General features: G+C 46.4%; 1 protein-coding gene across 1 annotated transcript; it reads left to right on the top strand.

Annotated features, from left to right (window-relative positions):
* Positions 1 to 768: 768 nt before the first annotated feature.
* Positions 769 to 13,129, top strand: LOC138497973 (lymphocyte antigen 6E-like). Its single transcript, XM_069621747.1, has 4 exons — positions 769 to 920; positions 3,625 to 3,744; positions 11,979 to 12,199; positions 12,926 to 13,129. The coding sequence occupies exons 1-3, from the start codon at positions 782 to 784 to the stop codon at positions 12,173 to 12,175; spliced, it is 456 nt and encodes a 151-aa protein (XP_069477848.1). The 5' UTR covers positions 769 to 781; the 3' UTR covers positions 12,176 to 12,199; positions 12,926 to 13,129.
* The last annotated feature ends 264 nt before the right edge of the window (positions 13,130 to 13,393 follow it).

Here is a 13,393-nt window from a genome sequence, read left to right as displayed (position 1 = left end):
TCTGCGGCTCGTAGTTTTGACCAGTGTTGCTGGATACATATTCTTTCAAATGCTCAATTTGCACCACACTTTATTAAAATAAAAAATAAAAACTCCCCCTTGGGTACTATTCAAACAGTCTGTCACAAAAGGAATGAATTGCCACTTGCACCTGAGGGCCACTTTTTCATTGGTGCCCGAGACAATTGTATGCCCCTGAATGTTCGTCCTGGTTTTTATAAAAACGTTATACAAATAGTAACCAAACTGCGCTGTAAAAGGCGACGGGATGGCTCCTGAAACCCGGACTGACGGGAAAGAAACTGCTGAAACCTCATTTCTTCAGATTTATAAATGTATTTTGCATTTTTTAAAGCTCTCACACAGGCCGCGGGCATCGAGGCGCTGTTACGGGAATTGTTTTTTTTTTTTTTTAGATACGTAATTTTTTTTTTTGTTTTAGTTGCGTATTTATAACGCGCTTAAATACCCAGAGGTTTTAAATCGCTGACCCCGCTGATCGAACCGGTGTTACTTCGTGTCGTTTTGCTTTCAAGGCGAGCACGTTGCCACTGAGCTATCCTCCCGTGACTGGCGCCACCGTGAATGTCTTGCTCTCCCAGGTGATCCTGTGTGGGGGCTTGGAGAACAGCTTTTGTGCTAAGGATGGATTGACTAAAAATACAGGAAAACGACAAAACATGCTAGGCAATAACAGAGCACAATAATTACAGGCCACCCGGCCTGGGCGGGGTCTGGGGGTCACAGCGCATTGTTAGCAACGCCCTTTGTTTCCAAGACGATGGAAGCAAATTCCGGAGAGGTGAGGTATATAAACCCCCGGGGTACCCTCACCACCACTCCTGGAAGCACCAAGCACTGTGCAAACATGAAGCTCTTCCTGTCCGTCCTGGTGGCTGCAGTCCTCTGTGTGGAGCAAGGTAAAGGGGGGGGGGGCGGGCACGGGCGACAGGAGAAGAGAGAGGTGCAGCGGGGTGTGGGTGGTTGGTGTGCACAAAAACCTCTCTGTATGCGTGCTTGTGAAGTCACACCTTACCTTTCATAGGTGCCCTCCCCCCCTACTTTTGATTCCTGGAGACGCCACTGTTACTATGGCGTTTTACAGCCTGCCACAAAGGATCACGCCCCCTTCATATACCCACTCTTCCACGGAATAGGACCAAGGCACAGAGGAAGGCCTTTAACAAATGTTATTGCCCTGTTCAGCAAAAAACTCTAACTTCATTTGAACATTTCACTCATAGAAAGTGGGGGGGGGGTCCCAGTGCAAGAAAGTCGGAAGAAATAGAGAAATACTGGAACAGGGGGCGTATGGCTGGGATTAATGCCTTTTATGCTGTCTTCAGTGCAGTTCCGAACATTGAAATGGTCTCAAAATTATTAATGTAAATGTAATTTCCATGTTCTGTCTCGCAATGAAATTAAAGCTATCATTTTTATAGACACATGAGTGCGCACATGCCACCCTTGCGATTACTTTATGCCTGGGTGGAGAGCCTGCATGGGTGTAGATATTTGATGTAGCGCCGATCTGGATCCGGGGATCAGCGGAGCGCTATACACAGAGAATAATTGTAGCAGGATTGTCTCTGAAAGCGGTATTGGGTAGGATTGAGACCAGGATGGGGCGCTGAGGAGCATGCAGTGGGCGTAGTATTACACTGCACGCGGAGCATTTTGTTTTTTAAATCTTTACGTTCAAATAGCAACATTAACCATTCAAGCATAGGACGAAAAAAGAGATTTTTTTCATCAATTGTCAAAACCGGGATTCGAATCGAGGTCTTACGATCAATGAGTTACTCTCCTCGCCACGCCCCAGAGCGTCCAGAGGAAATGGCAGCAGAAGGGCAGCGAACCCTTGGAGTGGGCGCACATTCTGCCACACACTGGCGTGTCCAGACACTCGGAGTGGGGTGGCCCAAGTGGGGCACTGGCATATGCAGGGGTGGCATGAAGTACGAGCGCACCCACACAGAATGATCATAGTTTAGGATAATGGGGTCGCCACCTAGATTCCAGGGGTAGCACGAGCCACCGCAGGCCACCACTGGCGCTGCCACTGAAGTTATGCAGATGACGGGCTCTCTGAACCACGGAACCAGGCTGCTTTCTGCTCAAAGGGGAGCGGGCTCCCATGGGCACCCATCAAGGTGGGGTGGCTGAGTGGAAAGAGGGGCTGCAGAGATAAAGTTACCCTTTCTTTTTAACAGATCTTGAGAATGCTGGCGCTGCCAGGGCCTACATGTGCGGCGGCCATTAGGGGCTGCCTCGTGGGCTATGGTGGCAGCAGGAGGGTCCTGGCATATTTTGTGGCCAGGAATGGCCACTTCAGGGAATACAGTGGTGCACTCGGGAGTTCAAGGGCACCATTTTGGGCGGGAGGGCATAGTGGGCACATGGGGACTTACCTTACTTCAGGGGCCTGCCCTTAAGGCCACCTTGCCCTTTTTCCTTGCCGTGACAGCCTCATGGTCAATAAGACGGAAAGCAGGCATGGAAGGGTGGCTGGCCCCTAGGGTTGCCCATTGTAAAGGAGAGGATCCCAGAGTTGATTTGATTTATCAATTGGCCCCGATAAACTCAGGCAACTGGTCGGGCAACAGACTACTGGTGGATCCAATGGAGCTTCCGGGGACATGGTCAAGATAACTTGTAATGTGCAGCAAACATGCAGTGTCGCGTCGATTAGTTCGCTTGAAAATCTTGTGCAATACACGGGGCGTGTTTACCTCCAAGAGGTTGTTCATCTAGTTGTGTACTTGCCTGCCTGAAGTCAGCGCCATTGCAACCCTTTTGGCATAGCCGCAATCAGTAAAACCGGTGAAAGGTTTAGAATTAATCATAACCACTGGCATGGCTCTGGCCAATTCTCCAGACAATCGTTCTTCGCCTGACAAGCCATTACAGGAAGGGGAAAGACCAAATGTAATCGGGCTTTGCCTCACCCGAAAATAGCGGGAATCAGATTCATGAAGAGTGACTGGGGAGGGGGAGAGGGGGCTGGCACACACAGCTTGCACTTCCTACAGGACTGGCCTCACATACCTCTCCTGTCTAATATGAACACCTCATGGCCTTGGCAGGAACTGGCGCTCTAACGGCTCACTCTCTGCTACCTCTACTGGTCAACATGTCTGCCTTAGGGAGCAACTGGTATATTTCAAGGCTGGAACATAAAGTATGAGGCAGTCACTACAATATTTCTCGTCCTCATGGTGCACTGCTGGGGTATCTCAAACACAAGAGGTGATGGCTGGAAGGTTTAGAATAAATCATAACCACTGGCACGGCTCTGGGCAACCGAACAGACCATCGTTCAAAGGGGAAAGACCATATGCAAATAAGGCTTGATTCCATCCCAAAAGGGGCAGCCCAGCCTGAACTGCTAGATCACATCCTTTCTGCACAAGGCCACAAGCACCCCCAAACATACATGGCGGCCCCCTCCTTGGGACTGTGCAGATACACAAGTCTGCCATGGTGCTACGACCCATCTATTGTAAATATTATTTCAACATAGTTCTTTTTTAAATTTAACAATAACTTCTTTACGCCTGGAAGAAAGCGAAACAATGCCCCTGAGTGTCTCTTTTTTATTTCTATTATCTGTTTCCTTTCCAGCATGTTCCTTGACTTGCTACACATGCACTTCGCAGAGCAGCAATAGCCAGTGCATGACAAGCAGCAACTGCACCTCACCCGAAAATGTTTACTGTGAGACAGATGTGTTCAATTACTTGGGTAAGTTGGAGGCAATACAGGCACCTGAATTGAAAAATGTGGGTTCGCTTGCGGTGGCGTTGATTTCTGCCGCATTCGCCAATGACTCTTCCTTTAGTCAATGCATGTTCATGCTTGTATATAGCGCCTAATACCCACGTTAATCCTGTTCCTGAGTGCAGATGACAGTATTTTGCTAGAATCACAAAGCTTGGTCAAGGGCTGAGCTGGGATTAGAACCCCGTTCTCTTTCAATGATCCGGAAACGTGCGCTGTACGTGCGCCTGATTCACAAATGTTTTCCCTGGAGCCAATCAGGCGGTGTCTCGAGCGTTTCAGATTTACTTCGGTTACCGTATGGCTTATTTGAAAAAACCTCAAACGGGGGCAAATCCTGGCCTTTCTGAAGCAGATTTGAGGTGTTTATGCGAATCACAAATAGTTGCTCGCAGGCATCTCGCAGATGTTTCCGGAAGCTCAGGATTTGCCCCGGATTTGCTCTAGTTTGAGCCTTTGTGACTCCGCACCCCTGAGACACTGCGGGAATCTCCTGGCTCGTCCCAGCCCTGGGTGGAGCCAGCCTCAACATTTCTGGGGCTGGAAGACATGTTTAAAAAGCGGGTCGCAAGTGTGGCCATGAGAGATCATCCAGTACCCAACTCCCCTCCAAGGACGTGCATGCAACTATCAGTTGTGTGTCTGCTTTGTGCAATCTGACCCCAGTAAGGTCTAGGTTGATAAGTTACTTGTGCTGATAACAAACAGGGCACCTTCTCGAGGTGGTGTGAGGTGACTACAGGTCCCAGCATAGCAAGCAGACATGTATCAGTATCTCGCCAGGACAGAGGCGTAGCCAGGATTGTCTAACAAATGGGGCCTGATGCTAATGTAGTTGGGCCCATTGAAGTGAGATGAACATCTGTGAATGCCCACACAGCGCTGCTGAGTGGGCATTTACAGATTTTGGGTGGGCCTTGCCCGCTCAGGCCCTACCCTGTCTACGCCTCTGCGCCAGGAACTGGCTGCCTGCAGTAACACATAGATAGCAGTGTTAGGTGCATGAACCCATTAAGCTATCAACCCAATATCCAAGATCTGGAACTCCCCACCCTTGACACTGATAACTGAACAATCCTATTGGGGAAATTCCTCGCCATGTATTGATTTCTAATTGATGATTTGATGTGAACCATGGTTGTGGGGGGAGGGGAGTTGTAAATATGTACAGGTTACATACTATGAGCAAATTGTATTTTGAATATTGTGTTTCTTTTGAATGCTTCGTTTTTTGTTAATGTTTTAATCTTAAAGTAAAGTTAAAAAAAAAAAAGAATAATCCTATTGGGTTTTCCAGAAACAACTTCAGACTATACTCTTCTCTACGAACATACCACTTGTCTGATCTCAATTATGCTACCTTGTACCTGGTCTTAAACGTTGTGTTTCTACTGTATGTAAATAGTGCCTTGATGCCTCCGGGTTTACAGCATTTATCAAATGCTATAAATAAATAAAGCCTCCCCCTTTCCTTTGAGACGAGGAGGATATCTATAAAGCCTTCCTTTGGCCCATTAGATCCCTCATTCGCCCTTATTTAAAGTGCATTTAATTTCACAAGGAGGTGCTAGTGATTGGGAGGTGGGAGCCATGTAAAAGCAGAGCATCATGGGGGGGTTTATTGATATGGGCAGGGAAGGCTTCCATCCTCTGTTCCTGCTCCCTGTTAATGATTCTTTAAACTTAAACACACTTCTTCCACAGGAGAGAAATTGGATAGGTATTTGGTGTAGCGCGGTTGCGCCCCTTTACCAATATCTGAGCCTCACGCAAACAGATGCCTTTAACTTAAGCCAAAGCCAGGGAGTGGCTTTGCTATTGGATCCGGTGCAGATCTTTGTGAATCGGGCACTGTTCCTCTAGCCAGGGAGTTGTTTTGCTATTGGATCCGGTGCATATCTTTGTGAATCGGGCACTGTTACTCTAGACAGGGAGTGGCTTCACTGTTGGATCCGGTGCAGATCTTTGTGAATCGGGCCCTGTTCCTCTAGCCAGTGACTAGCTTTGCTATTGGATCCAGTGCATATCTTTGTGAATCGGGCACTGTTACTCTAGACAGGGAGTGGCTTCACTGTTGGATCCGGTGCAGATCTTTGTGAATCGGGCCCTGTTCCTCTAGCCAGTGACTAGCTTTGCTATTGGATCCGGTGGAGATCTTTGTGAATCGGCCCTGTTCCTCTAGCCAGTGACTGGCTTCACTATTGGATCCGGTGCAGATCTTTGAGAATCGGGCCCTGTTCCTCTAGCCAGTAACTAGCTTTGCTATTGGATCCGGTGCAGATCTTTGTGAATCGGGCCCTGTTCCTCTAGCCAGGGAGTGGCTTCGCTATTGGATCCGGTGGAGATCTTTGTGAATCAGCCCTGTTCCTCTAGCCAGTGATTGGCTTCACTGTTGGATCCGGTGCAGATCTTTGTGAATCGGGCACTGTTCCTCTAGCCAGGGAGTGGCTTCACTGTTGGATCCGGTGCAGATCTTAGTGAATCGGGCACTGTTCCTCTAGCCAGGGAGTGGCTTCGCTATTGGATCCGGTGGAGATCTTTGTGAATCAGCCCTGTTCCTCTAGCCAGTGATTGGCTTCACTGTTGGATCCTGTGCAGATCTTTGTGAATCGGGCACTGTTCCTCTAGCCAGGGAGTGGCTTCACTGTTGGATCCGGTGCAGATCTTAGTGAATCGGGCACTATTCCTCTAGCCAGGGAGTGGCTTCGCTATTGGATCCGGTGCAGATCTTAGTGAATCGGGCACTGTTCCTCTAGCCAGGGAGTTGCTTTGCTATTGGATCCAGTGCATATCTTTGTGAATCGGGCACTGTTACTCTAGACAGGGAGTGGCTTCACTGTTGGATCCGGTGGAGATCTTTGTGAATCGGGCCCTGTTCCTCTAGCCAGTGACTGGCTTCACTATTGGATCCGGTGCAGATCTTTGTGAATCGGGCCCTGTTCCTCTAGCCAGTAACTAGCTTTGCTATTGGATCCGGTGCAGATCTTTGTGAATCGGGCCCTGTTCCTCTAGCCAGGGAGTGGCTTCGCTATTGGATCCGGTGGAGATCTTTGTGAATCAGCCCTGTTCCTCTAGCCAGTGACTGGCTTCACTATTGGATCCGGTGCAGATCTTTGTGAAGCGGGCCTTGTTGCTCGAGCCAGGGACTGGCTTCGCTATTGGATCCGGTCCAGATCTTTGTGAATCGGAACAACCCTGTTCCTCTAGCCAGTGATTACTTCCTTTCCCGATGCTCTCAGTACCCGGCTGCCTTCTCCTCATTTCCTCTTTCTGTCCTTGTTGGCACATATAAGGCTTTCATCCCCCAGCTTCCCACCTCCATGCATGTCCCAAAACTGATGGCTAATCCGACCGAAGCCTAATGTCTCCACTCTTTGCATGTTGGAAGTGATGACGCATGGACAGCATGCTTTAAATACAGTGGTCCTAATAAAAGCACTCCGCATTCATCCTTTTGAAATGGTCTTGACCGCCAGCCCCACACCCTGGTTCCTGCGGGGGTGGCAGCCACATTCTTTGGAGAGCACTGCCTTCATGTATTGTCTGCTGCAGTGTCAAAGAGATGGGAGTTATTTGAAATAGTGGTCACTAAAGCGACCGTCTGCATTTGCCCCATGTATATTTACAATACAGCTAATCCCGATAAGAATCTGCCACTACTCCATGGACCCTTCTATCACTGTTGCCACTTTGTGCGTATGGCATGGTTGCCTTACAGACCAAGGGTCTCATCACGAGTTGGGCGGTATTCCAACTGGGATACCGGCCAACTTTATTTGCGTTAGCGCCCACCCGTCCGGCGGTATCACTGCCAGATCGTGGGTTGAGCAATAACCGTTACTCCCCATTGGGTCCACTGCACCCAAAGGGGAATTTTTGGGGCAATTACCGCACAGTAAATACAGTTGGTGGTAATTGTGCAGAAAATTGGCATTTTCCTGGCATGCTTAACCCCAGCTATCAGCTGGGGGTAAACACGCCAGACTCTTGATCGGGCAGACCCTTAAATGCAGCAGTAACGCTATTACCGTTGCATTTAAGGGCTACCGCCCAACTCGTGATGAGGCCCCAAATATGGCTGCAAAATGCACTTGACAAACGAATATCAAAACAACACCAACGCCTGGAAAAAGTTTTGAAGTTTATCCTCCTAGCTTCTCACACTTATACAAGAACCCGTCAAGGTGATGACTACCCCAGAAGTTCTATTACGTAACGTTACCTTGTCTATTAAGTCCCTCAAAACTTTCTCCTTGTCTGTCCAGTCACTTAATGCTCATTATCAGCACTAGTGACGAACTGTAATTAAGACTATTTCATGTAACTAAGACGATTTCAAGCAACAGCGCCTCAATGCCCTTGGGCTGTTAGCGTGCTTTACAAATCCGAATAAATAAATAAATAGTGACCTTTCAGTCAGTGTGAAAATGGTCCTCAATCCCCCACCCTCTGTTCTAGCTTATGTCTCCTCCGTCCTCTCTGTTCAGGGTAAGGAATGCAGAACACAGATTGTACACAAGATCACACTTCAATATCATGTGTTTGAAAGAGGCTCTATGGTGGTGCACCGGCGACATTCGGCTGGTGTATTAGGGATAACTCCGCATATGGATACCAGTGTTACGTAGGATCTGAACTGCAGTGTCTGAGTTTAAATCAGATGATTGTTAATATTTTTCTGGTAGAGCGTCATGTCCAAAGCCTTTCCTCATCTTCAAGCGGGCCATCCAGCTCGCTCTTCAATCCATCATTGACTCAGAATTTCTTGGGACACAGCATCTTCAACTAGTTGAGGGCATATAGCTGAAATGAAACATTTCCAATCCCAAATACATAAACTCCCAATCAACCCGGTCAAATGCTTTATCAGCATCTGAACTTGCTATATAACTAGTCACCAAGACAACCGTGAACCCCTCCAGAAATAAGACTAGACACCTTCAGTTAGGGCTCTGTGGGCCTACAGAGAGTCTCCAGCTTATCTGGCTTAAACTCTAGACTGGTCTGGGCTCTCCTCATTGGTGTGGGCTGTAATCCTCTCCCTGAAGTTCCTCCCAATAGACTTCAAGTAGTTTAGGGATTAACATGTCAGTTTTAATATCAATAGATAGCTTCCATAGCTGCTAATAAATAACTGATGTAGCATCAATTAGCTGGACTCAGTATTGGATAAAAAAAATCCATAGACCAGAGTTTCTCCCTGATCATCTGACCTTTAAGCCCTGCATGCCTCATGCAAACGGTTCTAGGTCGAAATGCAGGCATTTTCTTTTACAAAGTGCATACTAGGAGAACTACTGCAAAGAACTGAAAAAGTACATACTTTATCATAAAATGTACTCTAAAATGAATATACATTTCTTTCCTTTTTATATTAAATACCATTAAGAAATTAGATTTTCTCTTTTAATAAAAGACTCCCCCTTTTTTTTGCTTCTTTTGTAATAGAGAGAGCTGCCGCACCACGCATGTCCTCTTTGCCTGTTTAGGCCTCATTTTGAGTACAGTGGTCTAGCCAAAAAAAAGGGCTGTAAAGTGGTGTTAATATCATTTCTGCCTTACAGCCACTTAAGAAAGGGTGAGCAAAGGTACCATAACTTTACTGCACCACTAAACTCTGAGTCTTGGCACTAAACTGGATGATTTACCTCCAGAAAAAGCTGGAGGTAAATCATTGATTTATGCACCAAAAATCGTCAGGATTACCACAACGGAATAACTGACAGAGTAATTCTTAAAAATGTCCCTTGGAGTCCTAGGACTCAAAGAATGGGGACTAGGAACACCCGTGAATCTGTGGTAATTCCATGAGTCCATGTGATGGTGACAGTAATTGATTTTGGGGGTATTTCTGTGGATTTACAGCCGAATTACCACAAAACTCATAATAACTGTCACCTTGTATAACTGTCGCAATGCTGTAACTTTTATTACTGCACTGCCTCCCGTACCGATAATTATCTTATTAAGGATGTTCTAAACCTTGTCCCGATCAGCCATACAGCATTTAGAAAATGGTATTATGCACTAATGCAACCCCTTTCTTCTCCCCCCACCCTTCTCCCGCGGGAGCCCAGTTAACATTGATGGAAAGTCGGGGTTCCAGTAATGGCATGGGGGCGAGTATTATGCACTTTACACTCTTTCATTTAGCGCCACAGCAGTAAGAATGCAATGCAGCAAAGAACACGAAACCACCAAGTCTCTACAATCTCGTTCAGCATTCTCCAATACCATAATCCCTTCCTATAAAACCCACCACTTGAAGCAGTCCGTCCTCTTTTCAATTTGCAACATGATCAGCTGTCCAAAGTAAAGTCTCACCAAGCCTGTCCACAACAAGTGAGACCATCCAGAAGATCCAGTCTCCACTTCAGTAAGAGGATTGTCCCAGGAAGCATCCCTCGGCCATAAGACACAGAAAAAAACAAGATTGGGGAGGATACACCTGGGCTGCATTACACCTTCCTCTGCCAATGATAGACCCCCCACTCTCTCTCACAGACCAGGAGAAATGGACATTCAATGGCACGGCACAGAGCCCGTCATAAGCACATTGGCTGGATTCCTAGCAAAGCCGAAAGGCGCCAATCAAGATAGGGTGTCCTGTCTTCACTGTTTAAATACTAAAGAATTTTAGGGCGAAGGAATAGGTTTGTCTAGTAGCCTTCGATTTTGTAGGAATGGTAAAGTCCTAGGAGCTTGAAAACATTCAAACATTTGATCACCGTCTTTCTGGCACTTGAGAAATTTCGACTGTTTATTTTGGGCAAATTTGTAAGGAACAGGGAATTTGTGCCAACTGACCAGTTGCAGTTAAATGGAAATCAAGTGTCTTTAATACTGATGTTGTTATCTTTTTTTGATAGAAATCTATTTCAATTGAAAGTAAACAGTGAGGGGTAAAGGATTTATAAGACAAATGTTATTGACAAGTGCAAATATTGCCGTACATCGTAATATTTTGTGGCTAATTTATGGAACGTATTTATTGATCATGAATATGCCATGCAAATGTTTTTGTATTCAAACCAAGGCAAATAAATGAATACATAAATGATATTGTTTCAAACATCTACAATGTGTCCCAAACAAGATCATACAAATTTGTGTTAATGTTTAACCATGGCATCCAAGCCCAACCAAGCTCCCTATTATCGACTTGGTAATGTATCTACTTCTCCATGGCGAAGGCAGCTTATGTGTCAATTATAATTCCTGATTGTTGGTTCCAGAGGCTTATTTCACCTGCCATCCTTTTCTAGCCCTGTTTGATATCGCCTGCCCTCGTCCAGGCTCTTGTGTTGTACCAGCATCTACACAGGCTTTTCAAAGTAATATTTAGACATGTTGCTGAAGATTCAGAACAGGGCCACAAGGCTGGTATGGATGATTCTGCTTTGCCAATGGAACCTTACCCAAGTGGTGCTGGACCCCGCTGATTATGGGATGAAGACAGAATCATTTTGAAGGAGGTGAATCTGCTCTGGAAAGTTCATCAAGGCTCATCATAACGGTGGGCCTGTCGGCTTGCAACCCTTGGCCAACCCATGTATGCATCTCGCTCTACTCAGCTGCCTCATCCGTTCGCAATCTGGTAAGACCTCCCTGGACATGTTGTGGTGCGTGCGTACCAGCGTGCCCATTGCCTGACACTCTTGCCGCAAGACAAAAGAGAGACAAACAACTGGTTGAGATTTGAAGCCCTGGCTAAGCTAATTTGATAGCAGGTGGTTTAAGTCGCGCGTCGGAGGAGTGGTCTTGTGGGTTTGCTGAGCGGAGTTACCCTTTGTCTTTTTTAAATTGTCCCCCAAGTTGTATAATGACTTAATTTTTGTTTGCAGTATTGTACAGCACTGTAGTCTTCTGTAATAATGTTTGTTGTCTACATCGTACTTCACTCTTATTTGTATCTTGCACGCTAAAACCACTCTGGTGGTGTCTAATACCTACAAACCTTTTTGTTTTTCATACCCTAGCACACGGTTCTGCAACCTGTGGCACTCCACATGTGTTCAACTTTAACCTAAATTCTTATACTCCCTCACTAATGGCAATGCTGACTAGTGCTGATGGAAGTTGCAGTCCAAAACATGTATAGAGCTAAAGGATGCAGATCCCTGCCCTGGCAAAAGGTGCTTACTTACGAGTTACGACTGCAGATTAGCCTGAACACTTTCTTTTCCTTTCCATTGCAGTTGGTCTCTCAATTACCAAGAAATGCAGTGCTTCGTGTGCTGCATCCTCCGTAACTATAGCTGGGGTTGGCATCACCACCACCTGCTGCAGCACCGACCTGTGCAATGTCAGTGGCGCGACCAGCGTGCGGATCAGCTACCTTGCCTTGGCTGTCACCGCGGGGTTCATTTGTCTCCTGCAGAGAAGTCGACTCTAAGGAATGAGGCAAAGGAGCAAACTGGTGAGTTCAGTGATGCCCCACAGTCTACTTTACATAAAGAGCATTAGTCCCGTACGCGTAGCATGCAGTATCTGTATTCACATGATCCTGCATCTGTTTTTGGGGCTTCGTTATATACAATTAAGTTCAAATGCCTCTTTTGTGCCTGGCTACTGTCTGTCCCTGAGACCATTGCACAGTTTTGAACAGAAAAAGCAACACCCTCCAAAACATGCATCTCCAACACTTACTGTATCCCACAGATGTTTTTCTGGTGCCACCAGTTCTTTATTGTAACCATAACCATTTTAGAATTTCATTCAGCCACTCCAGTTACTGGAGGAAGGGGTTGTGTGTAGTGGCTCTTAGAATAGCTGTGTCTAGATTTTAAGGAGCTCTGTTCATCTGATCAGGATACAATAGTCGCCTTAAGTGCGACGGGTCTGTCCAGACGTGGTTCCTGGGCTTTCTGTGTCGAGATCGCTAAGCACCCCTCACGGATGGCACCAAATGAGGCCGAAGCTTGTCCAGGGTTGATTGTTGAATGTTATCTCCTGCAGAAAGGAGATAAGGAATTAGGTGTATTTTCCACTAAAGGCTTTGGGGTTCAGTTTGGAGGCTTTGGGGATAGTTATAATATTGCACATTGGGATGACGGACTGTGTGAGGGTAATTCATGTGGCAGGAGACGGATGGATTTTAATATAGTTGCCTAAAAGGGTGATTTGTGTTCTTTCTTCTCTACAGGGGGAAAGACAGAGTTCCAGGAGAATCACACATCTTGTTATATTTGATCAAGTTCTGCAAGTTTATCTGAGGGGAACTGCATTATAGAAGGACAGCATCCAGGAGAAGATTGTGATGCCGAGAAATGTGTAGGACTAAACAATACATTTCTGAAACAGGTCCATTGTGTACTTGCCACAAGACAATAAAGAATATCAGCCAATAGTCTGTTTCCTCAATAAGAAACATGCCTTCTTCGATTGATGTTCCATTTTCACCCTCCTAATAAGCACTGCCTCGGTTTTTTAATTAAAGCTACATTGTCCATATTATCAACAGTCCATATTATCAACAGTCAAAGGGCCTCATTACGACCCTGGCGGTAAGGGGTTTACGCCAGCGTTAGCTGCGCCGACCCCTTACCGCCAATTACGAGGTCCCTTAGCGCCATGGCGCTTTTAACACCTGCTTTTAGCAGGTGTTAAAATC

Source organism: Ambystoma mexicanum, chromosome 5q (assembly GCF_040938575.1).
Source record: "Ambystoma mexicanum isolate Mex_15411 chromosome 5q, UKY_AmexF1_1, whole genome shotgun sequence".
NCBI lineage: Eukaryota > Metazoa > Chordata > Amphibia > Caudata > Ambystomatidae > Ambystoma > Ambystoma mexicanum.
This window is presented reverse-complemented; position numbering and strand designations above follow the sequence as displayed.